The 18857-nt window shown below is 39.4% G+C and overlaps 4 protein-coding genes across 4 annotated transcripts; 3 read left to right on the top strand and 1 right to left on the bottom strand.

The window, feature by feature from the left end:
- Positions 1-308: 308 nt before the first annotated feature.
- C922_03774 (hypothetical protein) lies at positions 309-2012 on the top strand (the record flags this gene model as incomplete). Its single annotated transcript, XM_008819363.1, has 1 exon — positions 309-2012. One exon carries the CDS (start codon positions 309-311, stop codon positions 2010-2012), a length of 1704 nt encoding a protein of 567 aa, XP_008817585.1.
- A 2437-nt stretch (positions 2013-4449) lies between these two features.
- On the top strand, positions 4450-7503 carry C922_03773 (hypothetical protein; the record flags this gene model as incomplete). The annotated part of the gene is made up of 1 exon (XM_008819362.1): positions 4450-7503. One exon carries the CDS (start codon positions 4450-4452, stop codon positions 7501-7503), a length of 3054 nt encoding a protein of 1017 aa, XP_008817584.1.
- An 884-nt stretch (positions 7504-8387) lies between these two features.
- C922_03772 (hypothetical protein) lies at positions 8388-10697 on the bottom strand (the record flags this gene model as incomplete). The annotated part of the gene is made up of 1 exon (XM_008819361.1): positions 8388-10697. The coding sequence occupies one exon, from the start codon at positions 10695-10697 to the stop codon at positions 8388-8390; it is 2310 nt and encodes a 769-aa protein (XP_008817583.1).
- A 4421-nt stretch (positions 10698-15118) lies between these two features.
- On the top strand, positions 15119-16636 carry C922_03771 (hypothetical protein; the record flags this gene model as incomplete). The annotated part of the gene is made up of 1 exon (XM_008819360.1): positions 15119-16636. One exon carries the CDS (start codon positions 15119-15121, stop codon positions 16634-16636), a length of 1518 nt encoding a protein of 505 aa, XP_008817582.1.
- Between the last annotated feature and the right edge of the window lie 2221 nt (positions 16637-18857).

Genomic DNA, 18857 nt, shown 5'->3' with positions numbered 1-18857 from the left:
CGCAGTGAAAAGTGATCGCGCCAAAGCGTGCAGAATGTAATATATACCGCATCAATGCTTATTTTTGCACATTTTTACCTTCACGTGTAACCACCACAGGCCCAGGGCGCAAAGGTAGTAGATGTTACTGTGATTCCCAACTAGCGCCATCATTTGGGGACGCACCGGGGGGACGGACAAACATACCCCTATGTTCGTACCCATATGTACCTATCCTTATGTGTATATCCATATGTAGGTACCCATTGCGCGTCCTCCCCCATGATTCATTGAATAAAGCCCACATATAAAAAGCCGCAAACGTCGAAATGGGGGGTCTCTTAATCTCCGCTTTCTTCCTGCTGACACTGTTTATCACAAACATTATGTACGGATACATTTATACATTTAACTCGCGAAAATTGAAGCACAAAAAAGGTGCAAATAACAACAAAAATATTCTGGAGTTTTTTTTGCACGTTCAAATTTTGAAGGACATAATCGTAACGTCGATAGTTAATTTCTTAATAAAATTAAAGCTGGTCATTCACTGCGTGACAAGATTTCTCTTTTTTAACGAAAAGAGATACCTCCCGACCGCCAGCCAAGATGTGCAAATTGTAGGTGCGGACAGCCATTATGTCGGTGAAGGCAGCCATTACGCCGATGCGCACAACGAAGGAGACTACAACGAAAGGAAGATTGTTCAAGTGAAGACAATTTACTTCATAAGGCATAGTGAATCCGTGTGGAATAGCGTTTTTAACAGCGGACTCACAGCAACGACGTTTTTCAATTTCTTCCTAGTCCTGTTCTACGAAATTTTCTTCTTCTTTAGTAAAAAATCGGTGATTGTAGATTCCCCGCTCAGTAACACAGGAATCATTCAGTCCATCGAATTATCAAACTTTCTGCAGAAAGAAAGAAGTGCAACGAAGAATGGAGATAAACCTTGCGTAGTTCGGATAAGCCCAGTGGATAAGGACGACGAGCAGACGCGGGTTGACGAAAATGAAGAGATCGAAATGGCAGAAATAGATAACAGAATGTGGGACAACGTAGGGAGTGATAATGGCAAGGAGGACTCTGATGACAATGCCTCGCCTAATGAGAACAACGTCAGTGCGAAATATGCAGATGAGAACACTGGCGAAGGGGGCCCTCTCGTCGATTATGTACATGCAGGAGATGGAAGGACAGGAAATAATACGGGGCAAGTTCTAAGGAAAAGAGGAGCTGGTCAAGATGAAGACGCAAACGCAAACTCAAAGAGAAATGCAGACAGAGGCACATATCTAGATGGAAATACATATACTAATAACGAATCGATCATGCACCGAAGTGACACCCACGTGGAAGATAATCATCTTAATAACCAGCAGGACCATCGAAATGATCTCCAAGTGAACAGAAACAATTACCACGAAAAGTACAACCATAGAGAAATCATAAACCGAAGTGTGAAGGATCATATTGACATCCTCAATAACAATGCAAAATATCCAAGTGCCATTTTGTGCTCAAATTTAAGAAGGGCAGTATCAAGCTGCTTTATAGCCCTCTACAACAGGATAAATAAAAATAACGAAGAGATCCAAGTACTAAATTCACTACAAGAGATCAGCAGAAATCCTGACTGTGTTTCGCTTTTCGATTTTCACGACAATAAATATATCAGCACAGATATTGAGAAATTTGTACACAAAGACGTCGAAAAAATTTGTAAAAAAAATATACGAATTACAAGAAATTTTGTAAGTAACAAATTTTTCGATACCCTCTCATACATTTTTAATAGTGACACGAATATATTTATCATATTTGGGCACAGCCTCTGGTTCCGCCTTTTTTTCAATTACTTCCTGAAGGGGCCTCACAAGGCGAAAACGCACAAATTGCACAACTCGGGGGTCGTTGTTTTTAATATGATTAAGTATTACCAGGGTAACGAGGTCCATTACGAAATTGAGAAGTACAGCGTGCGCATCCTCTATAAGGGATTTCTAGAGAAGAAGCATACCAAGGTTGACTAGGCGCTGCTGAGGTTGCCAAGTCAAACGGGAGAAGCAACAAAAAAACGTTGACCATTGGACTAAGCTGCCAATGTCCGGGAAGAGACTGAACAAAACGGCGTGCCTCGTGCTGCCTGCCGTCGAACGTAATGATCAGGTGAGGGAATTTTTATTCAGCAAAGTGACTGTGCCAAAGGTTGACAAAAGTTCACAAGAATTGACGAAAGTCGACTTCGCGATGGATAGAACGAACGAACACTGTTGGAGAGGACCAAGAAAAACAATGTGGAAGTCAGTTACCCAAATGAGCGGATAAAATTATGAGGACAAAATGGGTTGTTAAAAATGCCTGAGGCGAACATTAGGATAGAAAATCGGTCGGAAAAAAAAAACTGCAAATTGATGCGAAACACTGCGCATGGAACTGGACAAATTTTTACAATTTTTTTCGTTATACGTGAAGTATGCATAATGCGTACGGATTCAGAGTGACGCCTAGTTCTTCTCATTAGGGTTATTGCGCTACACATTGTGGCTTTTTTCTCGGCATTCTTCTGCTTGACAATATTTTGCCGTCCTGCCAAAATAAGGGTCAGTTGCGCGAATTCACATAAACACGGCACAATTATTACTTTCAGCTTTTTGATACTTAATCGAACATAAATAAAAGCAGAATTCCTCTTCCCACTTCGTCTGTTTTGTTTAATCTCATTTTAATTTTTACTCTATTTTTTTTTTACTTTATCTGAATGCTTATTTTTTCGAAAATGTTTTTCTTTTTTTGTACCAAACGTTTGTACTTTCTTTGCCAACCTTTTTTGAATTTTTTTTTTCTAAATTTTTGCATCTTTTTCTAAACCCTATAATTTTTTATTTATTATTCCATATTTTTTCTACCATTTTTGGTCCTGTAGAAAAAGTACCTTTTCCGTATGCCTTTTTGATTTATAACTCCATGCGCATTTATTTATTTTTGCTTCCGTCCACATTTGGTATTTCATGTTTCATGTTTTGTAATATTTTTTGGGGGCTTCTTCCCTCTTCCAGGATATTATATTTTTTACTATGATATCTTACCAGATGGCCGCATTCATTCATGACCTTTTTTTTTTTTTTTTTTTTTTTTTTTTTGTTCTCATTTTTATTTTAATTTGAACATGCAAAGAAAAAACTTCTTGTCCCTTTTTCTACCCCCATACGAATTTATATGAGTTATGAATTTGTTGTTAATGTTAATTTTTTTCTTTTTTGTAGATTTTATATTTTTTTAGTTATATGATAAGGGAATAAGAATATTGGACTAATGGAAGTTTAGATGAATACCAACTTTGGTGGATTTAGTCTAACATAACTGAAATGAGTTAATCAGTTCTGGTTCATCTATTCAGGTTAATCTATTAAGGTTAATCAATTTGTCTTACTTATTTTGAAGTGCCCGTCCTGAAGTTCTAATTGTTTAATTATCTAATTAATTGACCTACCCATATCTTCCAGCAGTTTCACATGCCCCATTTCTTCTCCTTCGCATGTTGACGCAGTTTCATTTTTCTTAATTTTTTTCGTTTCAATTCGCTTTCAAGAGCGCATGAATTGCTCTCACGAGCGAATGAGTCATTATTTTTGTCGAAGGGTGTATACATACGGAGAGATATCCATGTGGTTGCGCCAAAAAACACAGTCCATATTCCTGAGAGGGGTGCGGAGATGGTTTTAAGAACGCCTCTGACCCTTTTTCCGACCCCTGTTTGCGTGATTAGAGCTATGTATCATTGATTTTGCTACTTTAGCCCTTCCGCTGCGCTGTCTGTATAAAGGCGCATAACCAGGGGGGTCGTTGCGCGAAATTCCTTTTCAAAAAGTTTTTCTTCCCCAAACGCAAGGCGGCATCAGTGCCAGGAGAAAAAACTCATGGTGTATGTATTGTTGCTACCTCGGCAAGGGTGCCTTTTCCGATGGGAAAAATATGACATTGGGAATTGGCACATCGGAGAGACCCATCGGACAGGCGCATTGCGGCGCCTGAATATTTCGTGGCCACACGAACGCGTAGAAAACAGATATATATATGATGATTTTGAAGCTAGCACCTTGTCAAAGCGTATACGTATGGATTCATTCGTTCAGTTCATTTGAATTCGAATAAATTACCATCTCCCCGCTCCTAGCGACTATTACACACCGTGTAGTGACGAAGACCGCAGAGCGCACCAGTGTAGCGGTGCTGGTCCCCTTCAATGTGACGATCGAACACGTGCATATGTAGCAGATGCAGAAGAAGAACAAAAAAAAAGGTATAATAGGAGAAATAATTAAGCACAGAAAAGATTAAGCAGTGAAAACACCTGAGTAAAAAAATAGGTCGAAGCAAATAACGTCAAGTTAAGGAAACAAATCCCGAATTAACAACACCCCGTGCGCTTTTTTTTTCTTTTTTTTTTCTCCTGTACGTGTCGTCAAAATGCCACACTCGGCGCTTAGCTACCTGATCAGAATTAAGCTGATCATCTATTGCTTTAAGAGACTCCTACTGTTTAACAAATACAAACACATTCAGCTAGAAAAACAGAAAAGGAAAAAGAAAAAGAAGAAAAAGTTAGAATATGAAGAAGCAGGGGATGTACTTGTAAATTCTGCTTCCTATGAAGCACCCGTAAAAAAAAAACTCCAGACGAAAACAATTTATTTTATTAGACATGGTGAATCAATATGGAACAGTGTGTTTAACAGAAAGATAACAACCAAGAATTTTTTGAACATCTTTCTCATTTTCTTCTACGAACTATTTTTTATTTTTACCAAAAAGTCCAGTTTACTTGATTCTCCATTGAGTAAAAATGGTATACAAGAGTGCCTCGAGTTATCCAAATTTTTAAACGACAGCATACATGATTTAGAAAATACCGATTTCTGTGGAGGCGATGAACTTATGCAGTTAGAGTATATAGATAAAGCCACCAAGGAGATGGACGCCTTCTATGGTAAACTATGTGATGAAAACTTTGACCCGGTTACCCTGCAAGAAAAACACTACCTCAGTATTTATGATGATTTTTATTCTATCGCTACTGAGGAAGAAAAGGAATATGCAAAAATTTGTGATGGAGATCACGAGCTATCCGAGTTAGAACAGCACTTTAAAAATATTTGTGATGGATACTTTGATGGGTTACTATACGAAGGAGCTAAGTTTGTTCCTCGTAAAATTGAAGGAGATGATGATTATTTCTCCTGCGAGGAAGAGAGTGATGAGGACTCTTTAGAAGATGACCAGGGTCATTCATCTAAAGATTCCAAATCAACCTTGTCACGTTCCACAAGTAAATTGCCACAAACATTTGGTTCTCAAGGCAATATAACTCCCTTGGAAAATAGTAATGCAGAGGGACCCAGAATTCCTGATATACCTGCTATGACTGTCCGACCATCGGAAGTTCCCACTCCTAATATGGTCCCATTACCTGGTTCTATGCCAAATATAGACCCCCTGCTGGGTTCTCTACCAAATGTACCTAGTATGACTGCCCTCCCCTCGAATCTAGCGCAAATGATGCGTCCAGACATGGCAATAGCCCCAATGGCAAACTCAACAGTTAACCAGGGTCAAATGTCAAGCAGTCCCTTCACGGAAGTAGCACCACCAGGGGTTATGACACATAATATGCAACCTCACCAGGAAGAAAAAAGTAAAAAGCAAAAACAAAAAGAAGAAAAAATGAGAAGGAAAGAAGAAAAAATGAGAAAAAAAGAAGAAAAAATGAGAAAAAAAGAAGAAAAAATGAGAAAAAAAGAAGAAAAAATGAGAAAAAGAAAAGAAAAAGAAGAGAAAAAAATGCAAAAAAAACACAAAAAGAAAAAAGAAGATAAACACAAAAATGAAAGTAAAAAAGGCAAAAAGCACAAAACTATATCGGGCATATTGAAAATTCTAGACTGTAAAGAGAAATCTGTTTTTAGCGATGAGGAGGATTATGTTGATGAAGAGGGAAGCGATTCTGTAGAGAAACCCAAAGAGCAAGATATCCCAGTTAAGATGGGTATACGAAGTCTGGTTCTAGCGAAATGGAGAAAGCCCATGTTGTTAAAGACCAAATCGCTATCTGCGAAAGCCGATACCACCAGCGAGGCCCCACCCGCAACTGCACCTCAAGCGGGTCCACCAGAAGTGACTCCACTCACTGCAGCCACACCAGAAGTACCTACACCTAAAGCGGATACTACAACCAAGGCAATTGCACGTAAAGTAGAGGAAACCAATGTAGAGGAAACCAATGTAGAGGAACCCAAAGTGAAAGAACCCAATGTGGGCGAAGCAGAAGTAGGTGCACCCAAGGTAGAAGTTCCAAAGCCGGGACCATCCAAAGTGGAAAAACCCAACGTGGAGGAACTCAAAGTTGGCGAAGCAAAAGTTGTCTTCCCGAGAGAAGGGGCACAAAAAACTGTCGAACCAAAAGTCTCCCATTCGACAGTCTCCGAACCCAAAGTTGTCGAACCTGGCGATAGGGCAATTCCACAAGCTGATAATGCTGCTACTAGATGTCCCGCACTCGGAAGATCTCTCACAAAAGCACTCACCGGTTCTTCCAATCAAATATCAACTTCAGCAGAAGAAACACCAAGCACCTCTAGCACCGTTGATACTAAAAAAGAAAGTAACGATGGCAGTACCCTAGACATTCCGAAGAAAAAACCAATATGCTTAAGACGTATGGCCATGGAGAATATTCTCCGGCGCACCCGCCGTACCTCCAGTATGAAAAGTGAAGAAGATTTTCATATTTCACTAAGTTCAAGTTCTGTTGGAAGTATACATCAGGACACAAGTAGCATAGAGGATGAAGAAGAAGAAGAAAACTCGGACAACTTAGATGCCTTCGAAAGTGGAGATAGTATAGTAACTGAAGATCTTGATAAACAGTGTATATCAGAAAATATCCTTGATATGAGTGTAAAGGAACACATCGATGTTCTTAATAACATGAAATATAAAAGTGTTGTGTTGTGTTCAGATTTAAGAAGAGCCATTACAACTTGTTTCATTGCTCTGCAGGATCGATTCAAAACATCTGACGAAAACGTCTATCTACTGAAATCACTACAGGAACTTAGTAGAAATGTAGATTCAATTACTTTGTTCAATTTCTACCATAAGTATGTTACCCCTAAGACTAAAAATTACGTCAGTGATGATGTTGATGCTTTGATTAAGCAGAAAGTTAAAGTGGCCCCCCAAACAAACAAAAGAAGATTCCTGGATACCCTCTCATACATTTTTAGTGATCCAAACAATATCTTTATCATTTTTGGTCACAGTTTGTGGTTTCTAAGTTTCTTTAGGAGCTTCTTAGAACCACCACACAAGGCAAGAAATCACAAAATGAAAAATTCCAGTGTTGTCGTATTTAACATCAGCAAATATAAAGATGAGCACGGAGAGGAACAATATCAAATTGACCCGGACAGTGTTAAGGTTGTTTTCAAGGGTTTCGAGAATAAGGTCTACAGTAAGGACTAAATGTGCTTAAAAAAAGAAAGAAAAAGGGGAAATAAAGAAGAACACTCCGGTGGGGAGTTACAAAATAGGCAATATGCAGGGAGAACTCTGAGTGAATAGCGCCAGAACAGCCGCGTAACCGGTGAGTAGTCCCAAAACGTTACTTAAAAAAAAAGAAAAAGAAAAAGCAAAGTTGAAGCAGCGCAACGGAGAAACATGCGAAAGGCGTGTCAACGTCTACTGTCAAAAAGGGTGCACCTCACGCGGGAAGAGAGGTACATAAGAAGAATAACAAAAGCCGCGGTGCTATGAGTTCACCATATTCAAATACATATACCTACCCGTTTGGGAAAAAAAATTAAAAAAAACGCCTAAATCGTTTTCGCCCACCCTACACCGATTTTGTGTTATATTAAAATTCTCCAAATTTTAGTACACTTTATCACCAGGTTAATGTATCTCCCCTGCGTAAATTTCATTCCTCAATTTCGTCGCTCCCCGATTTGTACATTTATTCGTTTATCCTTTCGTTTATCTATTTGTACGTATCTGCGTACATTTCTTTGCCACTATTATTAATGGTAGTGGTATTTTATTTCATTTTTCTTCCATCATTTTGCTTCCTTCAGTTTGTTTCCTTCATTGAGATTCACTTCCCTTTTCTTACTTCCACTTTCTTATTTTTTTGTTACAGCAATTTGGTTAACTCCAAAATCATGCTCTTAACGTTCAAGAGCGAACTCCTGCTAAATTCGTACCTGCGTAAAAAAAAAAAGTATATCTATTAATTATTTCTCCCATTGTTCAGTGCAACAAACGCTTGGACAGCGCCGCTGCACGGTGTTCACTTATATTGCACACATGTATACACACGCGTTGATGGCCCCACGCCCACCATGTCCTGGTTACCTGTTCATGCTGACTATGTACCGAGCCTTCCTCAAAAAGTAGTAGTGAGAAATTCTGTTCTTATGAAATATCGAAAGGAATTGCAAAAAGGTAGAAAGGTCCAAGGAGTATATCTCATCGCACAGCTGCCGCAAAAGGGTGCTAAAAAAGGCATTGTCCTTCTGAACCATGTGCAGATGATCCATCGATATTAATATGCGGAGAATACTGGTTGGGCTGAACTTCAACTCTCCGTGTGCCATTCGATCCTGCACAACTGTCTTAACTTCGTTAAAGTACGCTAGCGCTTCATTCTCCTCTATGATGCTGGAAAAGTAAAAAAAATTGGCTAGCTGCTTTTCCTTCAAATAATAATTAAAAAAAAAGCTCTGCGAATGTGCAAGCGTCTTTTCAATCTGTTTCCTTGCAATTCCAAACTTTTCACGTAGGTGCTTAAATTGGGGATTGAATAAATTCAAATCTAGTATATACTTTTCCGATAAATAATTCACTTCCTTTTTTTTCTCATTGTACAGAAATGTTATATCGCTCTTGGACGGGTCTTCATCGTCCCGCACACTATTGTAGTAATCCTCTATCAGCGTGGAACCTTCGTTGATCGCATAGTCCCTGTCGCCCAGGGAAATCTTCTTATACATATTCAGGTACACCAAACTGACGTTCTTCAACGAAGTTATTAATTCGCTATCCCGTACGTTCTTCTCCGTAACAATTTTCATACAGTACGTTAATAAATACGCTGGCATTGTATGCACATCTCTACATATCCGTTTTATGATCTCTTTTTTTAACTGCTCTACCTTATCATTTGTCAACTTGGATTCGCATAACCCTCTAAAAATTAAGTACACTTGAAATAGGCTAAAGTTAGTTATATTATATTTCACCTTGCCGTACAGGAAATCGTTAAATAGGTGAAAATAATGGCTTAAATTTACTTCCAAATTTGGAGCACCCTTCTCTGCACAGGGGGATTCTTCTTCCACTTTGTCGTAGACTTTCTTCTTCGCGCTCCTCTTGTGTAGAGGGTCCTCACTCCCGTTGCGTCCCCACCCACTGTGCGCATCTTCTAAGACCCCATATTTCAAAAAGGGGTATGTCACCAGGGATATATTTTCCAATGAAGTGTTAGTTAAATCATTCAAAATATGGTTGTAAATAATTTTATAAATTCTCTTCCGATGCACCAGTTTGTCCCTCAATGCGTAAAACAAAATGCTAAGATAGTTGTTATCCAGCATGTAATACTCCTTTTCAATTTTTGCAAAGATATAATTCCACTTTAAAAATTTTCCCTTGGTAAAAATACAATCCGCAAAGCATAAAATGGATATGTGCTTTATATTTAACTTCTCCATGTTGTCGTTCAGGTAGATTACTAATTTTTCTATCACATTTCTGTTCCTTTCCTGGATGAACAAGTTGACCCTATCCAGTTGGCAATAGACAAGGAGAGCCGAGCACACAGAGTCAATTTCACTCAAATCGAGATCGTACCTATTAAACGTCTTGGCAATGCTATCGAAAAGTAAATAAGCGTTGTTCACATTTTTCCTAATGTGTAGGGAGTTCCCGTCGTCGGAGTTGCACCCATTTGTGCCAATCCTATTAAAAGTGTAAAAGGAGCTGATCAGACTTAACACACTATTAACATCGATGTCGTTTCTGTTCAAGATAAGCAGGGAACTGTGCTCGACCACCTTTTTGTATACCTCTTCATTATAATAACTGTTATTATTATTCATTGCATAGAGTATATTTGCGCAGTTTTTTATATTTAGGGAGTACAAATTGGTGCAGATATTCCCAAGCATGGTCAGAAAAAAGTAGTGGTTATAGAAAATTGCCTGCGAGGCGTATTTAAATATATAGCTTAACACATTTCCATTAACTTTGTGCGCAATTCTTGTGCATCTGTTTAGCAGATTCTTCCAGATGAAACTTTCCAAAATGTTCTCTTTTATGCATTTATTCATAATTACACATAGAGTTATTTCGTCCATTTGTTCAATATATAAGCTGCCCCCCAATTTGCTATGCAGTGATATATTTGGGTAGCCAAAAAAATTTAAACTTGTCTTTTCATTTATCATATCTTGGTTCCCATTTTCCACAACAAACTGTTTATTCACATGTTTCTGCTTCCAGTATTCTCCCTTAATGTTAATTTTGTGCACATTCGAATTCTCCGCCAGGGGTCTCCTCGTTTTGTATTTATCGTTTTGCTTACTCCATTTCCTCTTGCTTGGGGGGTTATAATGCCTTTTGTTCAGAAGGAAGAAGAAACATTTCTGGTTTGTTTTCATTTAAATTATATTTTTTCATAAAGTTGGCAGAATAAGTAGAGGCCCCACATGGGTTTATTAAAATTGGGCGCAATGACCAAACGTTACGACGAAGAAAAGATCATCTCAACAGCGGAAATCTGGCACAACGTTGTAATTTTGGAAAAAAAAAAAATTTATATATATTTTTTTGCCCTTTTGCACACACATCGGAATAAGGAAGCAACGTTTGTCAAGCCCTTCTACAGCCCCTTCCCCTTTCACCACATCGTACTTTGCATACTTTTACGACCACCAGAACTTGTTTGCCTACAAACATTCTCTCACTTTGGAGAAGTTGCCCCTCAGCTTCTATAGGCGTGGTTACATACTCTTACGGCGTTCGCCAAGATGGTACTATTTCGTGGGTATATAAAATCCTCCGTCAAAAGTACTCCCAGGAAAATACAGCTAAATTGGTACGCTTTATCAGGTATTTTTTTTTTCTCAATTATTCAACTTTTTCCTGAATAGAGGAGAAAAAAAAAAAACTAGCTAAATGCACATTTATTGAAACGTGAACATATAGTAAAGCATCACACAGAATTGTACCATTTTAGCGCCTTCACTACAAATGCGTGGAACGCAAAAACACCTAAATGAATCCTCAAAAGTAGCATTTGATCACAAATTGGGATGGGCCTACTTATATTGTAGGGGCAAAAAAAAAAAAAAACGATTTAAAGGTAGCACTGGGGACCTCGGCAGTGCTGTGTGGCAAACTACATACTATTGCTGCTGTGCAATATTTAACGGTGAACCTTTTTTACTCTGTTTTTTTTCACTCCCTATGAATAATGGAGGAGTGTACTGTATATAGAACGTACTTTTGCGAAGCCACATAATGGTATCACTTCGCTAGAATGCGGCGATACCTTCGTCTTGGTAATTGTACTCCCATTTGAGGTATTAGGAGGTGTGGATAAATGGCACATATATATACACATGTGTGTCGAAGAAAAACCATACAATGTGGGAGTAATTTGTACAACTTTCCCTCATCAACGTGTTTTTCCCTAAAATGGGTACCTTACAAAGGTCTATTACGTAATGGGCAACGTATTTTGAGTCACTTTTTTGGCTAGTTGTAAGAAATGCCAAAGAATACTTTTAACAGAAACGTTGTTTTACCTTTTTTTGGGGGACACGTACGACCAAAGTGGAAGGCATAAAACGGTTGGAAGAATACACAAATGAACTACATTAACACATAACTCATGTCTGACGAGATGGCCATGGCCACACGCTACCATACATTTTAACTTTTTCATATAAAGTACCTATACTTGGAACTCGCTGTGACTTATACTTAGCAAGCATTTTTTTAACCCACCATGCTAAGCTTCCCGGTTGAAGGAAATATTCGTAGCAAAAAATGGGATGCAAAAGGGTTAATCCAATTTGTATGCACATGCCGGTGTTAAGCGTAATGAAACTCCTCCGCAATGGAAACACATTTGTCACTAAAATGTGCACATAAATAAAAATAAAGCTACTGCATTTATTAAACATACAACCGAATGGAATGGAAAATATAATTTCTTTCAGCTTTACAAATTATAAGGGAAAAATTGCGTCATGGCCTGCACTGTTTTGGTCAAGATTTCCAAAATGAGAAAGCCGTTGTGTATGAACAAAGAGTCTCATTTTTTCTTTCAAATTATCGCATTTTTGTGACGGGAATGTGTTACTAATATAGACGTGCAATTTCTTCTCCTTCGATTAATTGCATTTCTATGTATGACACACATGGCAGTTATGAAAATTTACTTCTTTTTTACCCCCTCGTGTATACTTCAACCACTCATCCGTTGTCACTTCTCATTTTTTTCTTTTTATTGCTACATAGTGTGAAGGCATCTTAAAAAGTTAAATAAACTTTTTCACCCTTTGAAAATGTTTCAAATGTACAATCTGTTGCTCGCATATGTAGGCATGACGGAAAATGTGGATTTTATTCCTCAATTTATTTTCCATTATGTACAGGTTGATTATATGAATCTCTTAAGCGCTCCTTCAGATAGCAAGAAATAAAAAAAAGGAAAAATATTTACTTATGTGAGAATATCCCTTGCCCTATTTCTTAATGCCAATTTTTATGTAGACAAAGAATCCGACAGAATTAGAAAACACAACTGTTTGGCAGAAGAAAGCAATTAGGCTTTCCCCTATTTGAGCATCCTTACACAAATTCGTAATTTAATTTATTGGCAAACGTAAAAAATTGAACATCCCTTAGGAATGAAGGGAAATTTATACATGCCTGTGTAAACATTTTTCAACGTGCTAACACATTTCTCCATGTACCATTCTGTGCAACTGTTGTGATGAAATGTGAACTTTTCAAGAAGAAAATAGAATAAAAGGTTAACCTTTTTTGCAAAGTTGCGAAAAAAATATTATTCCAAAATGGCCACGTGCTTTTATTAGTTAATTCGGCAGTGTGGCCCTTTGTCCCCCGTGAGAGACGTAATCATGCGTAGGTACGAACGTCGGTACATGTAAATGTTCATGCATATGTGAGAATGTCCTAGAGCAAGGATTGTGTTTTCCCCCCAAACAGGAAATATAAACCGGCGCACTGGAAAAAACGCCTCTGCTGGAATGTGTAAAGGAAAAAAACGCGTCTTGAAGCGGCCATCAACACTGACGCGCGAAACATCACGCGTATCCATATAAATGCAACCTTAATGTAACAATTTTGAAATTTGGGGGGAGAAAATAAAATTTCACTTGCACTGAAAGGGCTAAATATGAGCAGATAAGGCCAACCCTTACTCGTAAAACGCGATAATTTCTTAAGAGAAAGAAAAAAGGGGAATACCGATTTAAAAGGATGCAAAAAAGGTGAAAAAGTAGGCAGGAATCCGTAATAAAGGTAAAAGAAATGAAAAGCAAAGAATGAAAACGAAGGAAAACTAAGTGACGCGAAGCAAAATAGCAACAATGCGGAATAGGCGCAATGGCTCAGCACACCTGAAATGTGCTGGCCGAAAGCCCTCCTCAAACCTAGGCCAGTGCGCAATGAAGGCAAAGCACATTTCGCACGTCCAAGCTTTCGCGCGTCGCACATATGCACATTATGCAAGGGTACTGCGTACGTCCTCACATACGTACATACATGCGAATGCACAAGCTAATGCGAGGCGTAACTGTTCCTGTGAAACCTTCGTACGAGGGGTACCTTGCAGTACTATACCCATTGCAAACGAGCGCAGGGAAAAAATTATCCCGGAAAATGATTTCTTTGTAGAATAGTTACGCACAATTTTGAGGTTCATGCGACGCATTGTTAAAGGAACTATAAAATTTTAGCAGCACATTAGCTAAGCACAAATTTTGTTTTCACCTTTGCGCCTTGCCTCTACTCACGCAAACGCGTTTTCCTCACCGTTACTTTTACCCCTACGTTTACATTACGTTCAGTTAACTTCTGCTTTTGCCTTTGCTTTTATTTTTATTTCCCAGCGCCAACAAAGGAAGCAACACCCCACCTGCCAAACGAAAAAAGGTAGATAGCCATTTTATGGTGTAATATGACCCAGTGTGATGATAGAAATATGACAGTGAGGCATTAGGCGGCAAAACATAAGGAGCCAACCCAATGGCTGTAAAAAATATGGCCGTATCCCCTAGCGCAGCGAGGCAGGTTATGTCACACGGTACTACACTTTGACGAAGCTTAGAGGGAATGAGATAAAGTGCAAAAAGAACATAGCACAAGGGAATTTCCCAGCCGCGCTGAGATGCCGTGAACGTCGCCACTTTTCCCCTCCTACCCATTTGCTTACATTCGCGCCTATATGCACGTATCCTTACGCCTTTGCACGTGAAACAGCTTGTATAACCCACGAGGAAACTGAGAAATTTATTTTCCTAAGACTGCATCACATGTGAGAAAACGTAAGGAGGAACTGGAAAAACAAGAAGGGACAAAAGAAAAAAAAAAAACAAAGCCAAGTTCGAGAGTCTGAAAAAGTGAGCGCAAAAAGGAAGCACACGGAGGGCAAAATAAAAAGAGAACGTTAACTCAGCGTTGTTCTTGTCCACCAATCGATACTTACCAGCTCACCCTTACGCACCTTCCCTTCATGCATGCAAAGAGGCGCGCCTTAACACTCCCCCACGTACACACGAATCCCCGCTTTTTCTCACATACATACGTGCACTCGCCTTTATGTGCACTCTCTTTTATGTGTACTCTCCTTTATGTGCATTCACCTTCATGTGCACGCCCCTTTATGTGTACAACCGTCTTGAGCCAAAAGGTCCCCCAAAAAGGGAAAAAAACGAAGCGCACAAGCGTTTGAGCAAGTATCTATAAAAGGAGAAAGAAAAGGCCACACCTCTCTTTTTGCGCGCGCCACATTGCACCACTCTTTACGCGGCAAAGTCGAAACAGCATGAACACCTTGAACAGCATGAACGGCATGAACAATATGAACAATATGAGCAACATGAGCAACATGAACAACATGAACAGCATGAACAGCATGAATACCATGAGCAACAGCTCGCAAGCGTTTAGCGCCGAGAAAAATGAAGCCACCTACGGAGACACAAGGATGTCAGAGCAGCAGCAACAAATGCAGCAGCAGTGCAACTACCAAATGAATAACCCATACAACCCGGCACCGTCCATCCCCACGAAACTCTTTGTCAGTTCCATTCCAAAAAGTTTAACAGAAAATGATATAAAAACGATATTTGAAGAATACGGAAGTATCAAAGATGTGGTTTTCATAAAGGACAAGAAACCAAACGTAAATCGAGCCAATGTATTCGTCCGAATGGAGTCAATATATTATGCACAAAAAGCTATCCAAGATTTACACGGAAAGAGAGTACTGTGTGAAACCTTAGGACCATTGATAGTCAAATTTGCCATAGGGGAGTTGGAAAAATATGGAGTGAATATGCATAACGCGAATGAAAGTGAAGCCAAATTATTTGTTGGCTCTCTTCCAAGGGAGATAGCAGAAGAGCAAATAAGAAATTTATTCAATAGGTATGGAAACGTGACAGAAGTGTACATCATGAAAAACAGCAACGGGGTTAGTAAAAGATGTGCTTTCGTTAATTACGCGTACAAGGAACAAGGAATATTTGCAATACAAAATTTGAATGGAAAAATAGCCATCGAGAATGCGGAGAAGCCAATTGAAGTTCGATTTGCAGAGACAAAAAATCAGCTACAGGAAAAGCAGCTGCTAAATAGGGCACTCCTAAACCCCCTGAATAACAACAACAGCAATAACAACAATTGTAACAACAGCAACAACAATAATCAGAGCAATAACAATAACAACAACGCCTTTTTGCAGTCTCAACAATTTAAAAATATGCATGTCAATTCTTTTAATAGATACCCTGTACATATGAATTATAATTTACAAAATAATGCCACTCATCAGAGAAACACAAATAACGCTGCCAATTCCCCGTGGAAACAATATTTTTCGAAAGAAGATGGACGACCATACTATCACAACGAGATAACCGGACAGACCCAATGGCATAAACCGAGAAAACTTGAACAAAATTTTATTAATCCATTAAATATGAATGAAGTGTCTGGTCCTGTGGGGGCAAATATTTTCATTTTCCACATCCCAAATGAATGGATACAAAATGATTTATTAGCTGCCTTTTCTCCCTTTGGAAATATCATTTCTGCACACATTGCCACCGAAAAGGACACTGGCAGAAACAGAGGGTTCGCTTTCGTTTCGTATGATAATGTCGATAGCGCAATAAATGCTGTTAAATACATGAATGGATTTTTGGCGCATAAGAAGAAGCTCAAGGTCACCATAAAGAAAGGCGAGGAGCAGTACGTGCAGGCACTGCTCAACCAGAGGAGCAAGCTGAACACGCCCGACAATCGGAGAAATTTCATGAACGCCACGCCGCATGCGTGATTGTTCGCCAGGTGGTGGGAGAATCACCCCATGTAAGGAAGCATATATTTGTATGCGGGGCATTCCCCTTTTTTGCTTGTGCACTCGCCGCGTTGGCCCACTTTTACACGAGTAGGCACCATTTTGTACGTTCGCAACCCTGTGCGTGTGCACAACAGAACATATTGGGCAGCGTAAACGCGCGTGCGTGCCCATTTATATGTACGCTTTGTATACGGGAAGAGAAAGTCGTTCCCAAGGTGGATGGAACATGCCAATGCGGATACTGGACGGAGGTGAAAAAGGCGAACAAGCGAAGTTGCATAAAAAGAAACAGAAGAACACGCGGCAGGAAAAAAAAAATTCGAGAGCTCGAAAGAAAAGAAAAAAAGGCCACTTAACGCGAAGATATTACAATAATGCACACCCCTTTTTGTACAACTTCATATTTGTTTTCAACGATGAATTTTTTGTAGTAACGCGCCTACTGTGTATGTATGTGTTTGTGTGTGTATTTTTCCGTATGTACATGTACCTACACATACACGCCTGCATGTATGTGACCTTCATGCGAGTGCTTAAATTTTGCAGGCACACATTTGTCCCCTTCATGTTTACTTGAGTGAGAGGTGTGCGCGTAGGTGCAGGTGTTCACGTGCGCATTTATATGCATTTGCACATGTCCATGTGCACACACGTACGTGGAGTACCGCAGATGAGGCGAGGCACGCGGAATTTCGCATTGTATGTATGGGAGCTTATATCAAAGCGCGTTTAGAAATTAAAGTGAAAAATGCAGCTCGTTCTACGTCATTTTAGTGCCGCGCTTAGTGACTTTAAATTTTGCATGTTATGGTTTTGTGGGTGTCGATGCATATGTGAACACAGCGCAGCAGGAGCCGCAGATGTTGTTGCATTTTTTTCCCATTTTGAGCGCACGCTAATTCGCGGTTGTTCGTTAAAACACGTTGTGAATTCCCAGAATTAGTTTTACCAGTGCATGTACCCCTCTGCACGTGCGCCTCATAGGCTTCTACTATCCTGCCACGTGTATAGGATATTTTTAATTGCATGTAAAGATGTGCAATTATGTTGTATATACAGGTGTGCATATGTGCTGTGCGCTGTGTGCGAATGCGCAGGTGTATATATGCTTGTGGAATAGTCGAGTTCATTTTTTTTATTTTTTAAAATTGATTTTCGTCCTATTAAGTATGCAGCGTATAGTTTAGCCGCGGGTGGGAGTTACACAGCTGGAGGGTTTTCAATTAACAACGTGTTTATTTGACGTGGCGCGAATGCAGCTGAATTATGCTCGCTCTCCCTGCGCGGGCATATACACACCTACATATGTGCGTAAATGTACAATAGCGGAATACTTTACGCCTCTAAAGACACAGAGGAGAACCATTTTTCCTTCCGCTAATTTAACCTTCCCTTTTTTTCCCTCTTTATCGCATCTACTGATGAAATGTACATAACCAGAAGGCAAAATGCTATTTTAAAAACGAACCATAAAAAATGTACAAAAAAAAAAAAAGAAAGAAATTAATTAAACTTGTAAACATTTTTGTAAACAAAACGTTGTTCTGTCTTCAGTCCATTTGGTGTTTAAGCATGGTGAAGTAGGCAATCTGCTTCCTTACGCAACTAAGCATCTAACGTTTCTAGGGGGCACGTTACATTTGCACCTTGAAGCAACGGCACAATGGTGGAGCATACCAAACGGGAAAGGAAAAAAAACGCTCCTTCGTTTTCATTAAAAGGGGGACGCTTAACAGCAGCACTTCCAAAATGGTACATCTCCAAAAAAGTTTTTTCTTTTCTAAAAGATTACGTCTGTTAATACGGAGCGCATACCAATGAAGCGACAATTTGAACGGGGGAAAAAATACATTTGGGCTGCCCCATTCCTCTTCGTGCGTGCCAAAATGGGAGAGGGATTGCTATCTGTCTGGTCGTCCAAAGGCCATTGGGGGTTGTTAAACACTCCAATGGGCTGCTTTGCTCTTCATTTCGGTCCACTGAAGGATGCATACCTATGCAGGCGTTGTCACTTCAACAACGTTTTTGCAATTGTTCGAATACGAAGTCAAGTGAATTAAAATTTCATTTCATGGGATAGATAAGGGCGTGGGGCGCATTTCATCCCTTCTTTTCACCTCCGTGTCAGTTTCACACAGCTGTGTATGTAAATATACATACCTCGATGTGCAAATTCCCACACATGCATTATCCAGAG

The sequence above is a fragment of the Plasmodium inui genome (genome assembly GCF_000524495.1).
Source record: "Plasmodium inui San Antonio 1 unplaced genomic scaffold supercont1.17, whole genome shotgun sequence".
NCBI lineage: Eukaryota > Apicomplexa > Aconoidasida > Haemosporida > Plasmodiidae > Plasmodium > Plasmodium inui.
The sequence above is the reverse complement of the archived record's forward strand: the minus strand, read 5'-3'. Positions and strand labels throughout refer to the sequence as shown.